At 47.9% G+C, this 17,402-nt stretch overlaps 1 protein-coding gene across 1 annotated transcript; it reads left to right on the forward strand.

Moving 5' to 3' along the window:
* The first annotated feature begins 10,645 nt into the window (after nucleotides 1-10,645).
* LOC122220651 (DLA class I histocompatibility antigen, A9/A9 alpha chain-like) lies at nucleotides 10,646-15,539 on the forward strand. Its single transcript, XM_042940367.1, has 9 exons — nucleotides 10,646-10,716; nucleotides 10,960-11,088; nucleotides 11,376-11,645; nucleotides 11,910-12,121; nucleotides 12,726-13,001; nucleotides 13,106-13,213; nucleotides 13,645-13,677; nucleotides 13,833-13,880; nucleotides 14,011-15,539. Exons 1-8 carry the CDS (start codon nucleotides 10,646-10,648, stop codon nucleotides 13,847-13,849), a joined length of 1,116 nt encoding a protein of 371 aa, XP_042796301.1. The 3' UTR covers nucleotides 13,850-13,880; nucleotides 14,011-15,539.
* The last annotated feature ends 1,863 nt before the right edge of the window (nucleotides 15,540-17,402 follow it).

Raw genomic sequence — 17,402 nt, forward strand, 5'->3', positions numbered from 1 at the left:
GTCTCCTTTGGGCTCCTCTGGCTGTGACCATTTCTCAGACTCTCATATTTTGATGACCCTGATATGTTTGAAGAGAACTTTCAGGTACATTGTAGACTATCCTTCATTGTGAATTAGGCTGCCTGAGGCTATGGGCCTGGGGAGACCACAACTGGATGGGCCATTCTCAATACAACATATCAAGAGCATACAGTGATCACTTGGTCATCACTGATGAAGTTAACCTTCACCCCCTGGCTAAGGTCGTCTTGCCCAGATTCTCCCCGTGAAGTTCCTCTTTATGCTTTGTCCCTTTGCATGAAGTAGTGTTGGAAGGAAGTCAGGATGTGCAGCCCAGAGATACAGGCTGTGCCACTATGAGAATGTGCGTGCAGGTTGTTGTGCAGACATGAGTTCCCTAATGAGTTGGGTAAACACCTCAGAGAGGGATCAGCAGCTCCCATGCTTAGTCTGTGTTTGGCTTTATAAGAAGCTGCTGACTGACACCCACAGTGACTGTGCTACTTTGTATTCCTGCCATTAGTGACTGAGGCTTTCTGTTGCTCCTAGTCAGCACTCGATATTATCAGTGTTTGGATTCCCGCCATTGTGATAGGAGTGCGATGGCAGATCACTGTTGTTCCCTTTGCATTTCCCCAATGACACCTGCTGTTGAGCACCTTCTCATGTGCTTATTCGCCAGGAATATATGTTCTTGGTGATCTGTCTGCTCAGATGTTTGCTCATTAAAAATTTTATTTATTTATTTATTTTTGAGAAAGAGAGAGAGACAGAGCATGAGTGGGGGAGGAGCAGAGAGAGAGGGAGACACAGAATCTGAAGCTGGCTCCAGGCTCTGAGCTGTCAGCACAGAGCCCCACATGGGGCTTGAACCCAAAAGCTATGAGATCGTGACCTGCATCAAAGTTGGAGACTCAACCGACTGAGCCACCCAGGCGCCCTAGCTTTTGCTCATTTTTTTAATGACTTGTTTACTTATTATTGCTTTTTGAGAGCTATATGGGTATTCTGGGTTATCTGGGAGGCTAAGTTGGTTAAGCATCCAACTATGACTCAGGTCATGATCTTGCAGTTCATGAGTTCGAGCCCCCCATCAGTCTCTGAGCTGACAGCTCAGAGCCTGGAGCCTGCTTCGGGTTCTGTGTCTCCCTCTCTCTCTCTGCTGTCTCCTGCTAGTACTCTGTCTCTCGCTTTCTCAAAAATAAGTAAAACATTAAAGAAAAGAGTTTTATGGGTTTATGAGTTTTATTCTAAAGCAACGCCTTTATCAGATATGTGATTTGCAGATATCATCTCCCAGTCTCTGGCCTGAGCTTCTTACTGATGTAACAGTAGACACATATGCACGGATGTATATTTTGGGTAGGAGAAAGGAGAAATGGCTCACTGTGATGGATTTTGGGTACAGAACTTGGGTGATGGGGGAAGAGGGGTTACCATGTGACTTCTTTATTTTTGGATGTTTGTGATTATCTACTGGATTCTCTCGTATGTGCTGGAGTGATGTTTTCAAAAACTAAACTAGTTTAAAATCCCTAACACTTGACAGATCATCCTCAGATCATTAAATAAGACTTGCGTTCTGATCTTCTACTTTAGGACCAATCATCTTTTCACTGAACTATTTCGCCTTTGAAATTCCATTTCTGAAGCAGGTGGGCTAGATTGTGTGGACAAATGCTCCCATGAGAATAGCTTAAAATGCCATTTAACATACAAAAACCATCATCTAGAAAGCATTAACACTGACAAGATGAGGGTCCTAGGTGGCTCAGTTGGTTGAGCGTCTGACTTCAGCCCAGGTTTTGATGTCACGGTTTCTGAGTTCGAGCCCCGCATTGGGCCCTCTGCTGACATTTTGGAGCCTGGAGCCTGCTTCAAGTTCGGTCTCTCTGCTCCTCCCCGACTCACGCTCTGTCTCTGTATCTCAAAAACGAATAAACATTTTTAAAAAACCTGACAAGATAGTAATAAATGAATAAAGAGGCACACCCCAAAAGGAAGACAAAGATACTGCTTGCCCCCATCCCCCCACCCCCAGAGAAGGGGGTCCTGAGAAATGGAGCAAAGTCTCTGTGAGTCCCCTGCCCAGGGCACACACAAGCAGGCCCAGCCCTCCCAGCTCTGTGGCCTGAGCTGCTGACTTTCCTACCATCTCCTTCTTTTTTAAAATGTAAAGAAACATGTATAAACTGATTAGGATGTGTATGTATGATGTACAATATATATGATGTGATGTATATTCCCTGTAGAAAAATTATAAAATGAGAAAAGCAAATGATGAGAATTAAAAAGGATGGTAATTCTCACACCTGAGCTACTTTGTTGCGTTTTCTTCTAGTCTATTATAGATGCTCCTAGTGCTGGAATTCTCTCTCTCTAAGGCAATGAGCACAGAGCTCAGGGGCCCCAGCCCTGCTGTCTCCAGATGCCATTTCCCCAGTCAGCTCACTGTCCCCCTCCTGAGAGGGCTGCTTTGCACTTCCTCCCCCCTCTTCAGTCTCCTGCACCCCTCCCTGCCCCCCTTCCTGAGATGATGAATTCCTTTGTTTCTTACTCAGAAAGAAGGACTCAGGTGAGAACAGCACAGTCCTCCCTCCCCTCCCCCACATGTGCACCTGTGTCCTCACCTTCTAAGTGATGGTGGAAGTGCCCCTCCTGTCTCAGGCTGCCCCTCCATTTGGGCACCTGCATCATCCATTTCCCCCTCTCTACAGGCTCAGTCATTCCTCATACGAACATGCTGTCTTATTTGTATGAAGCAACATTAAATAAATCAAAACAAAATCATCCTATAAAAATCCAACCCTTGCTTCCATGACTCCACTAACTCCGGCCCCACCTCTATGGCCTCCGTGCAGAACTTCCCTGACTCTGTTTGTCACCCACCATGTTGTCTTTAGCAAATGGATAGACACAGAGTTTTAAAAAGTCTAATACTTCTGCAGTACTTGAGGTCAAGTCAGGTGTCCCCAATCTTCCATGCCCCCCCTATCCTGAATCTCCGAGATCACCTGCATTAGTTGTATCAGCTGATTCTCTGATTATTGCTTCTGTGCCTCTAAATAACCTGCTTCTTGCACCTATTCTCTGGTTTTCAGGTTTATGCATCATCTTTACTGAATTTGCTCTTTCATACTCTCCCATATGCCCCGTATAATTATTTTATAACTTTGATTAGCTCAGTGTGCACTGTTTGCATTTGTATGACCGTGAAATGCTACTCACAACTGAGCATTTAGTAGACTATGATTACTTTACCTTTCCTGACTCATCTTATTATTTTCCCGGAGTAAATACATATCTTATCCTTCATTTGCTTAGTGTCTGTTGTTCTCATTTAAATCCTTCCCAAGCTCCCCCGGGTAAATCTTCATGAATCTATTCGAGCCCATCCACTATTCCACCTCATGTCTGTGCAGATGCCCATCCTGCAGCCCTCAGTCCTGCCCCATGTGGACGGGATGCCTGCACACCTGGGGCAGGGCCGACAGCCGGATCCCCTCAGCTCAGCCTGGGTGCCCTCTGCCTCTCTCCTTCTGGCCCCCTGTTGCCTGGATCCCATGTGCTCCCTTTTGGTTTTCTCCATCATTTTCCCCTTTGCCTAGTGGTATCCCATGGAGGGAACGTGGAAAGTAGACACTGACACTCTAAACACCTGACGTGCCTTTGGGCTACCCTCACCCTGATTCCCACGGTGATGGGATAGAGACTCTGTCCTGGACACAGTTGTCCTCGGGATTTGGGGACCGTGGGTCATGTCTCCCAGCTGCCAGTTCTGTGTTGTTGTGTCTGGAGTTTCCGAGGTGTCTGCTCCTCTACCCTCCTCCTGACATTTCATTGTGACGTGTCTTCGTGTGGGTCTCTTGTCATCCACTCTAGTTAAGAACTTGGGTAGGACTTTCAACATATGCGTTGCTCCCTGTCAACTCTGAGAAATATTCTTGAAATTTTTAGAAACAAATTTTAAGAACTAAACAGGTCTTCTCTCCTGCTGCCTCCACCTCCCGACTGCACTACTTCGAGGAAGTACAACTTTAATCATCCACTTTATCGACTAAATTATTCATTTCTAGAGTCATCATTTTAACTCCCAAGAGCTCTTTCCTGTTCTAGGATTGTTCACCGGTGTGTGTGGTTCAGATTCTGTTCCATATGCCATATGCCTCTTACACTCTGTAGAACGATTGATTCTAATGACTGGGGACCTGTTAGGTCTCCTGTCATCTGTCCTCGGGACATCCTGATCTTTCTCCACACACACTCACCTCAGGAGTGACTTACATTTTCTTGTCATTTCTGCTAATGCCCACCTCCCACAGGACAGTGCCAGCGTCGTGTCACCAGGGGCTCACGCTTGTTCTTCATTTTACATCTGGAGTCAGCTGACCCTGAGTCACTGGAGGCCTTGAGATGTACATGGGATGATGGGCTTTAGTTTGATTTGTGCAGGTAAGTCACACTGCCTCTTAATGTCCTCTTAGTCTCTGAACCTAGCAGCATCCCATTGCAGAACACTCTGGAACATTGCAACAGTTCACTTGCATGGAGTGCACGCTCATACCCACCTCCCGATGGACAGAGAACTAAAGAAAGACAAGTCGACAAAGCCTCTGAGTGCAAACGTTCTGGATTGAACCCTGGTTCCACTACCTTCTTATCCTCCCTGAGTCTCCCTCTCCCTGTGTGTACAAAGGGATCCCGTAGGGGGTGCCTCATGGGTTTGCTTTGATGATTAACTTTGACCCTCTGTGTACATCACATGAGGATAATGCCTGAGACGTATTCCACTACTTATACTTATCGTTATCATATTGATTATAGCACTTAGATATAGTTCCATTCTTTGTTTTTATAAGCCACAATTCAAGAAGCATCCCCTGAAAATATAGTTTTGAAGTTTTTAATGTTTATTTATTTTTGAGAGATAGTGAGTGGGGGAGGAGCAGAGAGAGAAAGAGACACAGAATCCTAAGCAGGCCCCAGTCTCCAAGCTAACAGCACAGAGCCTGACGCAGGGCATGAAATCAAGAACCTTGAGATCATGACCTAAGCCGAAGTTGGATACTTAACCAACTGAGCCACCCAGGCGCACCCTTGCAAATATATTTTTGAGAACATACGTGATTATCTCCTTAGGATAAACTCCTAAAAGAAATGCACCTGGGTGGATCAGTCGGTTAAGCATCAGACCATTGATTTCAGTTCAGGTCATGATCTCCGGGTTCCTGAGATCCAGCTTGGCATCAGACTGCTTGGGATTCTCTCACTCCTCTCTCTCTGCTCCTCTCCCCACTCCTGCATGCACTCTTTCTCACTTTTTATCAAAATAAATAAATAAATATATTTTTTAGAAAAGGATAAATTCCTAAAAGAGAATGTCTATGTCACAGTACAGGTACATTTAAATTGTGGAGATATTTTTCAGAATGTTTATTCACATTTTTTATTCCACGTCTCATTTTGTTTATGTGTATTTATTGCCAATATATGTGTGTGACATTTTTGTCTTCCTTTGCATACTGTTCTCTAATATTTCCAATTGTCTTTTTCTTTTTTATTTTCTTATTATTTGATTGCAGTTTACACACACTATTCCATTCCTTTCAGGTTTATAACATAGTGATTCGTCATATAATCCAATAATTGCACTCTTGGGTATTTACCCAAAAAAATGAAAACACCAATTCTTTTTTTTTTTTTTAGTTTATTTATTTATATTGAGAGACAGAGAGAGTACACAAGCAGGGGCGGGGGGGTGGGGGAGAGACAGGGAAAGGGAGGGAGAGAGACAGAATCCCAAGCAGACTCACTGTTGTCAGCCCAGAGCCTGATGTGGGGCTTCAACTCACAAAATATGAGTGTGCATGTGCATGCTACGGAGCGTATGTAGACATTGAGAAGCTATTTCCAAATCAGAAATGATTTTTGTTTTACTGAATTTTGAAACATATAGAAATAGGAGCCCAAGGAAGTTTTTCTACTTTTCAGTTTTCCCTGTATCACCATCATGGGGCTGGAGGACGAGGCGCACAGGGACACAGACACCTCAGCAATGCACGAGCTCCTGAGCTCTCCTCTCCTGCAATCCTGCCTCACCCCTGAGCCTGACCGCTGTGGAGTCCAGGGCTGCTCAGAAACCTCATCCTGTCCCCACTGATGCCCAGGCTTCTGCTCAGACACCTCCACTTGGCTTACAGCCCAGACCCCACTCAGGCTTCTCAGTCAGAATGCACCTGAGAGCAGAGCAGTGGGGGTGTCCACTTACCTTCCACCCCATGTGCGGCCACAGGACTAAGGAGAGAAGACCCAGCTGTCTTTCTCCTGCTCAGCCAGGCCATCCCTAGGGTCTCCTTCAGCTCCAGCACCTGGACAGGGACCTGGACACCAGGCGGCGCCCTCATCCCAGATGATGTTCAGTGAGTGACATTTTTCCAAAAGCCACACTAACCAACTTGTATGCTCCCAGAGACAAATGGCTAAGGAAGATGTGTGGTATATACACATACATATAAATATGTGCTGCCACTTGTGACAACATGGATGGACAAATAGGGTAGAATGTCTGCTAAGGGAAATAAATCAGACTGAGAAAGACAAGTACCATATGAGTTCACCCATATGTGGAGTCTAAAACAACAACAACAACAACAAATGAATAAAGAAACAAACAGCAGAATAAGACACATAAATACAGAGAACAAACTTATGATTGCCAGAGGGAAGGGGGTTGGGAGGATGGGCACCAGGGTAAGGGGAGTGGGAGACACAAGGTCCAGTTATGGAAGGAACAGGTCATAGGAATAAAAGGCACAGGACAGGGAATATTGTCAGTGAGACTGTAACATCATTGTGTGGTGACACATGGAAGCTATACTGTGGTGAGCACAGGATGGTGTAGATACAAGGTGAAGCCCCCTGGGTGGATTAGTAGGTTCTCAGGTCATGATCCCATGGTCATGGGATCCATCCCTGCAGGGACTGAGGGATTGAGCCTGCTCCAGATTCTCTCTCTCTCTCTCTCTCTCTTTCTGTCTTTGCCTCTCTTCTCAGCTCTTGCTGTCTCTTTCTCAAAGAAAAATACGTATACAGAAGTTGAGTCACTATGTTGTACACACGAAATAAAAGTAATCTTGTGGTACCTGGGTGGCTCAGTCGGTTAAGTATCAGACTTTGGGTCAGGTCCTGATCTCATGGTTTGTGAGTTCAAGCCTTGTGTTGGGCTCTGTGCAGACAGCTTAGAGCCTGGAGCCTGCTTCAGATTCTGTGTCTCCCTCTCTCTTTCTGCCCTGCCCTGCTCATGCTCTATCTATTTCAAAAATAAATAAACTTAAAAAACAAGTAATCTTGTGTGTCAGCTATACTCAAATTTAAAATATTTTTTAAAAGAAATTAATTAGGAAGAATACACTGTAAGGGTACCTGGGTGAGTCAGTCAGTTGGGCATCCAACTTTTGATTTCAGCTTAGGTCATCTATGATTTCCTGGTTCATGGATGGGAGATGTGCATCAGACTCTGAGAATGGGTGCATCCTCTCTCATGTGTGCAACTGCAGATAAAACATACAGTTACAATAAGGCATGGAAAGGCTAAGTGAGACTGGCGGAAACACAGACCCCTATACGTGCAGGTTTTTGTGTGGAGTGTGGGGTCAGAGAAGAGGCTGGGGTGCAAGAAAGACAATTAATTGGATGAGAGTGGAAAGAGATCCCACATGGAAATAAACACAACATCCCAACAAGGTATCAAGATCTGGGGGCATAAACTTGTCAGGCACCCATTAGGCATCAGGCACCATTGCCTGCACTATATGGTTCAAGACAAAGTCTCTAAGGAACAAGGAGACTCTGAAGAGTTGGAGGAACCAATTTCATGAGATCAATACTCACTGGAGGAGGAAATATCCATCTCATCAGGCAGCTCACTACTACTGACCTCAGTGTGACCCTGTACATCACTGAGGATCTTGGCATTGTTTTCACTTTACACAAACGTGATGGACAATCCCCTCGGGCAACTGGTCTGCACAGGCCTCCTGGAAGGGGACAGAGGGTAGCACTGGGAAGACCCCAAAATAGGAAGACCCAAAGGAGGGACAAAGATGTACGGTATGAAGGGGTGGGAGGGGACACTGGGATGCCTGTGTTGAGTGTGCAGTTTACCCGATGCAGGTAGGGGTGGGAATCCTCAGGCAGGTGGTTGTTGATGGCAGTGTTCATCTGCTACTGTCCATGCCTCGGCCACATAGGTTGGCAGCCACAAGATTTTGTTATCAAAGATCTTTAAACTACTGACAGCAAGAAAGCCTTTGTCAGAAAGGCAATTAGAAAAATGTTCATATTCCATTCTCCCTGTGGTCTCATTTTCTCCCAAGGACACAAAACATCTTTGCATCTCTGACTCACCTCTCCTCCTGGGACATCTCTCGGAGGATGGCAATGGCTGGCAAGTTCTGCTCCACCAGGAGCTGGGCCAGGGCCATGCGACACTGCACAGATTTCACAAAGATCTCACCTGTGTGTGGAGAGTAGGGGGATGTGGGCCCAAAGGTGTGTGTGTGGAGGGGAGAGAGACAATGTGCCAGAGTGGGAGATTTCAGGAAGTACACCCTCTGCATGAATCCCACTAAGTCCTTCTTATTCCTCACTACATGATTCTTTTTTTGCTCTCAGTATAACTTACTCTTCCTTTTTCTCCTCTGGTGCTGATTTTCCTGAGAAGATTGGCCTCTGAAGATAGAGAACAGTAACCAAATTTGGCAGACATGTTAGGAGACAGGAATGAGGTACTCCATGAAAAAGGGCTAAATACTTGAACTAGGGTCTGGAACAAACAATATTCCTGCTATGAAACATTAAAGCTAAAACCTACCCTAAATCTGGGAGTAGTTTTAGTGTGAATAAGTTACACAGTCGGTAAGCTGAGAGAATGCTTCTCCTCAGGGAGTGATACAAGAAGAAATAAACACATAAGAACACTAATGGGGCCAATGTGTAAGGATATTTAAGAATTTAAAAGTCCTTCCAGATTTTTAAAAAGTTATTTTTACTTATAGTGAGACACAGAGACAATGAGTATGAGCAGGGGAGGGGTAGAGACAGAGACAGAGAGATCAAGAGAGAGAATCCCAAGCAGGCTCTACACTGTCAGCACAGAGCCTGACACAGGGCTTCATCTCACAAACCATGAGATCAGGAGTCCAACCGTTAACCGACTGAGCCACCCAGGCTCCCAAAACACAAATTCTTTAATTATTATTAATTGGTTGTATCTATTTTAAAACACAGAATTGAAGACAGAAGAAACAGCAGCCCCCACATCGGGAACTGGTCTGACAATGACACCACTGGGCCATATTATAATCCTGTGGAACATGAGCCAGTCATCTCACAGAACATCAACATACAAGGACACTGTGAAACCATGACATTACTTTGTCTAATTACAGACAAAAACAAGGCACTGTACAACCCACAAAATATTAAACATCTCCCTATGCTGGTTAATGTGAGCTATCGCTGCTTTTTTACCCTTTTTTTCCCCTCAAGTTTTTATTTAAATTCCAGTTAGTTAGCATACTGTGTATTATTAGTTTCAAGAGTGATTCATCACTTACATACAACACTCAGCGCTCATCACAACAAGTCCCTGCTTAGTACCCATCACCCAATGTAGCCCATCCCATTTAACCTGTGATCCACCCAAAATCTTGACAGCTTCTCGGTACTGACCACCTTTTCAGTTGGGATTTGTGGTAATATTAAAACAAACGACTTTCTTTAAATTTTTTTTTAATGTTTATTCATTTTCGAGAGGAAGAGAAAGACAGAGTGCAAGCGGGGGTGTGGCAGAGAGAAAGGGAGACAGAATCCTCAGCAGGCTCCAGGCTCCGAGCTGTTAGCACAGCTGATGAGGGGCTAGAACTCATGAACCACAGGATCATGACATGAGCCGAAGCTGGATGCTTAACGAACTGAGCCAGGCAGGCACCCCAAAACAAATGACTTTGTGATAATTCGATTCCACTCTAATCAACGCCAGAACACCTATATTACTAAGTGAAACAACACACAACACATTACTTAAAAACAATTGTGCATTAGCACAAGATCCATTCCATGTGTAGATGGGCCTATGGATTGAATGTAACACAGAAGGAGACAGTCAATGATACCGGTTCAGGTTCCAGTTTCAAATAACCTCAGAGAAAGTACAACTTGTGTAGTTTTAATATAGATCAAAGACGAATACCCATAATTATCTGAAAACGATATGAAACATACTATTCTCCTATATTTGGTCAAGGACGTAAATTTTCTTCATATACTTCAGCCAAAACAACACAATAGATGCAGAAGCAAATCTGAACATCTAGTGGTCTTCTAATGAGACAGACAAGAAAGTGACTTGCAAGAATGTAAAATAAAGCAAAATCCACTCTTTTCACTGCCTCGTTTATTTGGAAAAATTATTTTTCATAAAAAAACATATTGCTGTTTTCATATGATGGTAAATGAATTAATAAATATTTAATTCTGTTTTGTTCCTACTATGGTAAATATGGATAGATATAACCCACAGACACACAATTATCCCTGGGATTCTCACTAATTTGTAAGACTCTATAGATATCCTGAGAACAAAATGTTGGAGAATAACAGCTCCTGGACCAAGACTCGGGGAGACAGTGTGACAAAGAGAGTTCTGTGCAGTAGGTGAGGCGTCCAGGCCAAGTCCCAGGTCCCGGCCTGCCTCTCAGGGTCTCTGACCCCGGTTAGTGTCGGGGACGGGGAAGCCCAGTGGTGGGGAGCCCCCAACTGCCCTGGTTTCACTTCTCCAGGTCACGACCTGTGTCAGCTCCTTCTGCCTGGATACTAATGACGCAGCCCCGGTTCACACTATTAGTGTCCAGTTTCCGGAGAAGCCAATCAGCGGCACCGCGGTTCCGGGTCATAAAGTCTCAGCACCCGCCCCTGGTACCAGCTGCGACTCACATTCTCTCCGGATGCCGAGGATGGGGTTCGTCATGCCCCGAACCCTCCTCCTGCTGCTGTCGGAGGCCCTGGCCGTGACCCAGACCTGGGCGGGTGAGTGCGGGGTCAGGAGTAAAGGGCCTCTGCGGGGCAGGAGCGAGGAGACCGCCCAGCGGGGACGCGGGACCCACAGGGAAGGTGCCTGTCCTCCGCCCCCACCCCAGACCCCCACCCGCCTCCAAGCCCGCCCTAGCCTGCCCTCCCCGACCCCTCCCGGACTCCGCCCTGCTCTCCCCAACTCGGGTCCCCCTCCCCCTGCCCTCCTGGCCGCCTCCCCCTGGCACCCGGGCCCCGCGCGGGGAGGAGGGTCCGGCGGGGTCTCAGCGCCTCCGCGCCCGCAGGCTCCCACTCCCTGAGGTATTTCTACACCGCGGTGTCCCGGCCCGGCCGCGGGGAGCCCCGCTTCATCTCCGTGGGCTACGTGGCCGACACGCAGTTCGTGCGGTTCGACAGCGACGCCCCAAATCCCAGGGAAGAGCCGCGGGCGCCGTGGATGGAGCAGGAGGGGCCGGAGTATTGGGACGAGCAGACGCGGATGGTCAAGGACCACGCCCAGACTTTCCGACTGACCCTGAACAACCTGCGCGGCTACTACAATCAGACCGTGTCGGGTGAGCGGACCCGAGTCCAGGGCACTAACCCCATCCCTACGGACGGGCTGGGGTCGCCCCGAGTCTCTGGGTCTGAGCACAGCGGCGAGGTCACAGGACCCCTGTCCCCCGACACCGAGAAGAGCCCGCACGAGCTTTTAGGCGGGTTTACTTTCGGTTTCACCTTAATCACTGCTGTTCTGGGGGCGGGGCGGGGACAGGGTCACACAGCATCCAGAGAATGCATGGCTGTGACATCGGGCCTGACGACCGCCTCCTCCGCAGGTACAGTCAGGACGCCTACGACGGCGAGGATTACATCGCCCTGAACGAGGACTTGCGCTCCTGGACCGCGGCGGACACCGCGGCGCCGATCACACGCCGCAAGTGGGAGGTGGCCGATGAGGCGGAGCGCTGGAGGAACTACCTGGAGGGCACATGCGTGGAGGGGCTCCCCAAATACCTGGAGATGGGGAAGGAGACGTTGCTGCGCGCAGGTACCGGGACCGCTGGGCCTCCCCGATGGCCCCTCCACTGGGGCTGGCTTCCCACGAGGAAGGAAAAATGGACTCAGTGTCAGAACAGCGCCCCTCCCACGGGTGGGAAGAGGGACATCCGCCTCGGTGTTCATATTCCTGCTAGAGTGACTCACCTAGAGGGCGCTTTTCTCTCAAGGACAGACGGAATCCACTGTTCCCAGCAGGGACTCAGGTTGAGACCATCCCTGAAATAACCCATCAGCAGTTCCCTCTGACCCTGGCAGCCACCTTGTGAACCCTGACCTTCCCTCTCAAGGCCTTGTTCTCCCTGAGAACATGTTTGGAGATCTGAGTCTGGGTATTCTGAGTCATTCACCCTCCACCACAGTCAGGACCACAGTGTGTTCCCCACTTTAGATCTGCAGCCTCCCACCCGGGCTCTCTCCCTGATTCCAGAACTTAACAAGGATCAGGAGATCCCAAAGGCTAGACTTCTCTCTGGGTTTTGTGTTTCTTCCATCCAAACAGTGGTCCTGTCTACCTCAGGATGGTCATGTGGATGCAGTTTCAGTGGCCCATAAAGCTAAACCACAGTGTGGATTCTCTGTTTCTTCTTCCTCAGAATCTCCCAAAACACACGTGACCCGCCACCAGATCTCTGACCGTGAGGTGACCCTGAGGTGCTGGGCCCTGGGCTTCTACCCTGCGGAGATCACCCTGACCTGGCAGCGTGATGGGCAGGACCACACCCAGGACGCAGAGCTTGTGGACACCAGACCTTCAGGAGATGGGACCTTCCAGAAGTGGGCGGCTGTGGTGGTGTCTTCTGGAGAGGAGCAGAGATACACGTGCCATGTGCAGCACGAGGGGCTGCCCGAGCCCATCACCTTGAGATGGGGTAAGGAGGGTTCCCTGACGGGAACGCAGGGCCCTTATGGAGAATTTCACAAAGTCAAGACTGAAGCCAGATATCTGGGCCTCTCACCTTCCTTCCCCTTCCAGAACCATCCTCTCAGCCTTCCATCCCCATCCCGGGCATCATTGCTGCTGTGGTTGTCCTTGTGGTCATTGTGGTGGTTGGAGCTGTGATCTGGAGGAAGAAGTTCTCAGGTAGGAACAGAGTGGGGGGATCTGAGTCTCTAGTCCCCTTGGGGAGTTTCGTAGGTAGCACATTGTCCTGCCTGGTTCCTGGGAAATACCATCCGCACACATGTAGCTGCCCACTCTGGAGCCATTACTAACATTCACTCTGTAGCAAAGCACTTGGAAAATGAAGGACAGATTTTCACTTGGTAGTTCTGCTGATGGGGACCTGATTCCTAGCAGTGACAGGACAGAGAGGAAGGTCCCTGTTCAGGACAGACCTCCAGCAAGTCAGGTGGTCCTGTGACCCCACAACTCTTTCTTGATGTGTCCCAATCCTGTCCTAGGTGTTTAGTCAGAACTCTGGAAACTTCATTTTGGACCAGGACTAGGAGGTTGCTTTAGGATCCCATGGTCCACTTGTCCCAGGTCTCTAACATGATATTTTCTTCCCACAGGAGGAAAAGGACCGAGCTACTCTCACGCTGCACGTAAGTATGGAGAGGATGATCCCTGAAACCCTGGGATAGTGTAGACAGGACCTCATAGGGAGGTCCCTGCCCCCCCCCCCCCCCCCGCCACTATAAACTCCTCCTTTAGTCTCATCTCCTGTGGTTCTGATCACGTCCTGTTTGTTCTACCCCAGGTGATAACAGCGCCTAGGGCTCTGATTCGTTTCTAATGGCTCCTAAAGGTAAGACTCTGGACGGCCTGAAGCGAGGAGGGGTGGGGGCACTAAGGATACTTTGACATGCGGGGGGCTGTTGAGAAATTGGCTCTTATGTGACTGACTTAAATCTGTTAATGATTAATTTTTTCCACAGTGTGAGACCCACTGCCTGTGGTGCACTGAGCGATGCAGGATCTGTTCACACCCCCACTTAGTGACATCGAGATCCCCTGACTTCCTGCAGATGGTGTCAGAATGTGTCTGCGTTCCCATTAGCATATTGTGAGGACACAGGAGACTGCCCCCCCCCCCCCCGCCCACCATGACCCCTCCCCATACTGATTCCTGTTCCCTTTCTGATCTGCTTTCTTATTCCAGCAGAGGTAGGGCTGGACCGTCTCCATCCCCGTCTTCATTTCATGTTGGTCAGAGTATTGTTGCCTTACTTCCCCACTGAAAATGAGAATCCAGATATGAATTGTGTTTTGTAATTCTTGGCATGTGGGGATGATGAGATAATAAAAGAGAGGATTTGTAAAGTTGAAGTAGAAAAGAAATGAAAGCACTGAGAACCTTCAGAACCTGTGTTTTTGCTGTACTGAGTCTGGTGCAGGTGGGGACAGGAGAGAACTGTGAGGAGCCGAGCGGGGACAGGGCCTGTGTCCAGTTGGTGCTCAAGCACCATTGGTGTGACGTGCTCACTCCTCAGCTGGGTCATGTCTCTGCTCCTTGTCCTTGTCCCTTCTGTGGATACTTGTCTCACCAGGACCTGTGATCATAGAGGCTTGGATGTCACCTGTCACCAGGACCTTGGGCAGCAAATGATTCCTGTGACTGGGTCAGCCCAGGCTCCATCCTGGGTTGAGCCCTCAGCCCCATCTTTTGGGTGGTTTTTTTTACCCTGTTTCTGTGGAGCATCAGGCCTGTTCTTGCTCTTGTGTCCGAGTTCCTGTCTCATTCTTCCCAGGTGACCCTGGCAGTTACATCACCAAGAGTCTTTTCGACTGACATTCCCACAGACCTAGGTGTGCTCTGCACACAGGAGTCTCTGGGGTTTGGAGAGATGAATTTTCAGTCATCCTTCCCTTCTCCTCCCTCTAGAGCTGTCTTCTGGATTATTCTTTAGATTCTGGAGGTAGAGAGGAATCTGAGAGTTTCTCATCCTTTTTCAACTTCAGTTAGTTTCTACCTTCCCTCCCTCTCTATGCCCTTTCCCTGCCCTTAGTTTAGTGATGCTGGTGTGGCTCCCATCCAAGTTCATGGATTTATAAAGCAGGGTCTAATGTAAACTTCTATTTGGTTGTGGAGAAAGGGCCCACTAGAGCCTAAGTACAGTGTTTCTGAAGACAGAACTGTAATTCTGTGCTGTGCTGTGCTGTGCTGTGCTGTGCAGGGGAAACGCTGTGGGAGGGGGGAGCTCAGCAGAAAAAGGGAAGGAGGAGCAGCCCTGGGGGAAAAGTAGAGGTGGCACTGATGGTGAGGTGGGGGCACTTTGTGCGGGAGCTGCCACGGACGGGCTGTGCCTGAGACTCATCCAGAAGACAGAGGTCCTCTCTGCTGACCAATCGTTCCACTGATAATGTCGTGTGCCACGTACAGGACCTGCTATTTTTTTCATCTAGGACACCTCAGTGACTAAGAAGAGGCAAACATGCTGGTCTTGTGGAGAATATGTCCTAGGGGTGAGGGACAGACTCCACTTGACCCTGGAACAATGTGGGGACTGAAGGCAATGACCCCATTGTGCAGTCAGAATTCCAAGTGTAACTTTCGACTCTCCTGAAACTTAACTACTACTACTAATAACCTACTGTTGCTAAGAAGTCTTACTGAAAACATGAACAGTCATTTAACACATATTTTGTACATTACATGTATATGTACATGTATTCTTACAATAAATTAAGCTGGAGAAAATAGAAAACATAAGAGAAACTTCACTGGCAGTACTTATTGTAAAAAAAAAGTCCACATATCAGTGGATGTGCACAGTTCCAACTAGTGTAATTCAGAGTCAACTGTATATTGTATAAATGTGGTAAATAAGGGAAGTGTTTAAATTGGAAATTGGTAGGTGCTTTGAGGAAGTTGACCCAGAGAGTTACCTGTGTGGGGACAGGGAAGGTGGCTACTTTACTAGGGTGGTAAGTGTGAGCCTCACTGGGAAGCTCACCTCTGAGAGATGTGTGGGACACAAGGAGTTGTTGAAGAGCATGTCTCAGGGAGTTCTTTCCAGGCAGGAGAACCTCTAGGCACATTCACTAGGGCAGGAGTATGTCCTGTGTTCAAGGAAGGGTGAGGAGACCACTGTGGCTGGAGCAGAGAGCATGTGAAATGTGGTCAGATGTCTAGACCTTAGGATTAGAAGGGTTTTCAGTTTTCTCTGAGATGCGGAGCCACCAGATGGTTTAGATCAGATGGTCCACCTGGGACTACTCTTTGGAAGCATTTGTTGCTGTGCAGAATCGAGAGGTGAAGGGCAAGTGACCAGAAGGGAAGCTGTGGGAATCTAGTACAGTGTTCCAGGAGGGGGATGTCGGATTTATGTGGGGGTTGAAGAGAGAAAATAATAGGAAGTGACTGTGCTCCAGTTAGTGTGTGTGTGTGTGTGTGTGTGTGTGTGTGTGTGTGTCCTGGATACATTTAAAGATGGACTTTACAGCATTTCCTAATGTATTAATTCTGGGTTGTGAGAAGGAGGAATCAGGGACGACATCCAATGCTTCAGACTGCAGGTAGAAATGAGGAGTGCCTTCCATGGAAACAGGGAGGACTCTGGAAGCAGGACATTTAGGGAAGCTGCGTCACAGGCACACAATTTAGGAGTGTGGAATCTGAGATTATTAGAAATACAAGCGAAGTTGGCAGCTGGATATAGAGTGCAGGGTGGGAGAAATATCTAGGTTGGAGGAATAGATATGGAGGTGACACCATATAAATGATGTTTAGAGCCTTTAGCATAGATGAGGTCACCAAGGGGATGATGGCCACAGAAGAGAGAGGAACAGGACCATACCCTGGACTTGTCAGCACTAAGCAAGCAGATCAGAGCAAACCTAGAGCACACTGCACAGTTCTGGTTCTGCACCTAGAAGGCACACACTCCAGGGAGACCCAGCCTTCAGTGTGCACAGGAATTTCCTGGACTGAGGAAGAGCTAGACAGTCTGGAGTAGAGTGTGAGATTCTGGGTTTATAACAAGGTTGGTGCTGCTTCTGGTCTTCAGATCACACACTGAGCACCAAGCACATAAAGCAGGATTCCCACATGGCTGTGCCTCTGCCTCTCCTGTGGGGCTTATTAAGATTCCTGGGTCCACGCCCAACGCTCTAACATCGTAGATGGGGAGAGGCCTGAGCATTTTGTAACAAACCCACAAGCAATCCTGGGGTTCCACCAGGTAGAGATGCAGTGAGGTCATTGATGAGAGCCCTCATTGTGGGAAGGGGTCTTACATCCACATTTAAAAATTGTTGTTTTTTCTAGGAAGAAAAATAAGACCTGCTGGGAGATACATATTTTCTCTCCCATGGGGCAGAGCCAGGT

This window comes from Panthera leo, chromosome B2 (assembly GCF_018350215.1).
Source record: "Panthera leo isolate Ple1 chromosome B2, P.leo_Ple1_pat1.1, whole genome shotgun sequence".
NCBI lineage: Eukaryota > Metazoa > Chordata > Mammalia > Carnivora > Felidae > Panthera > Panthera leo.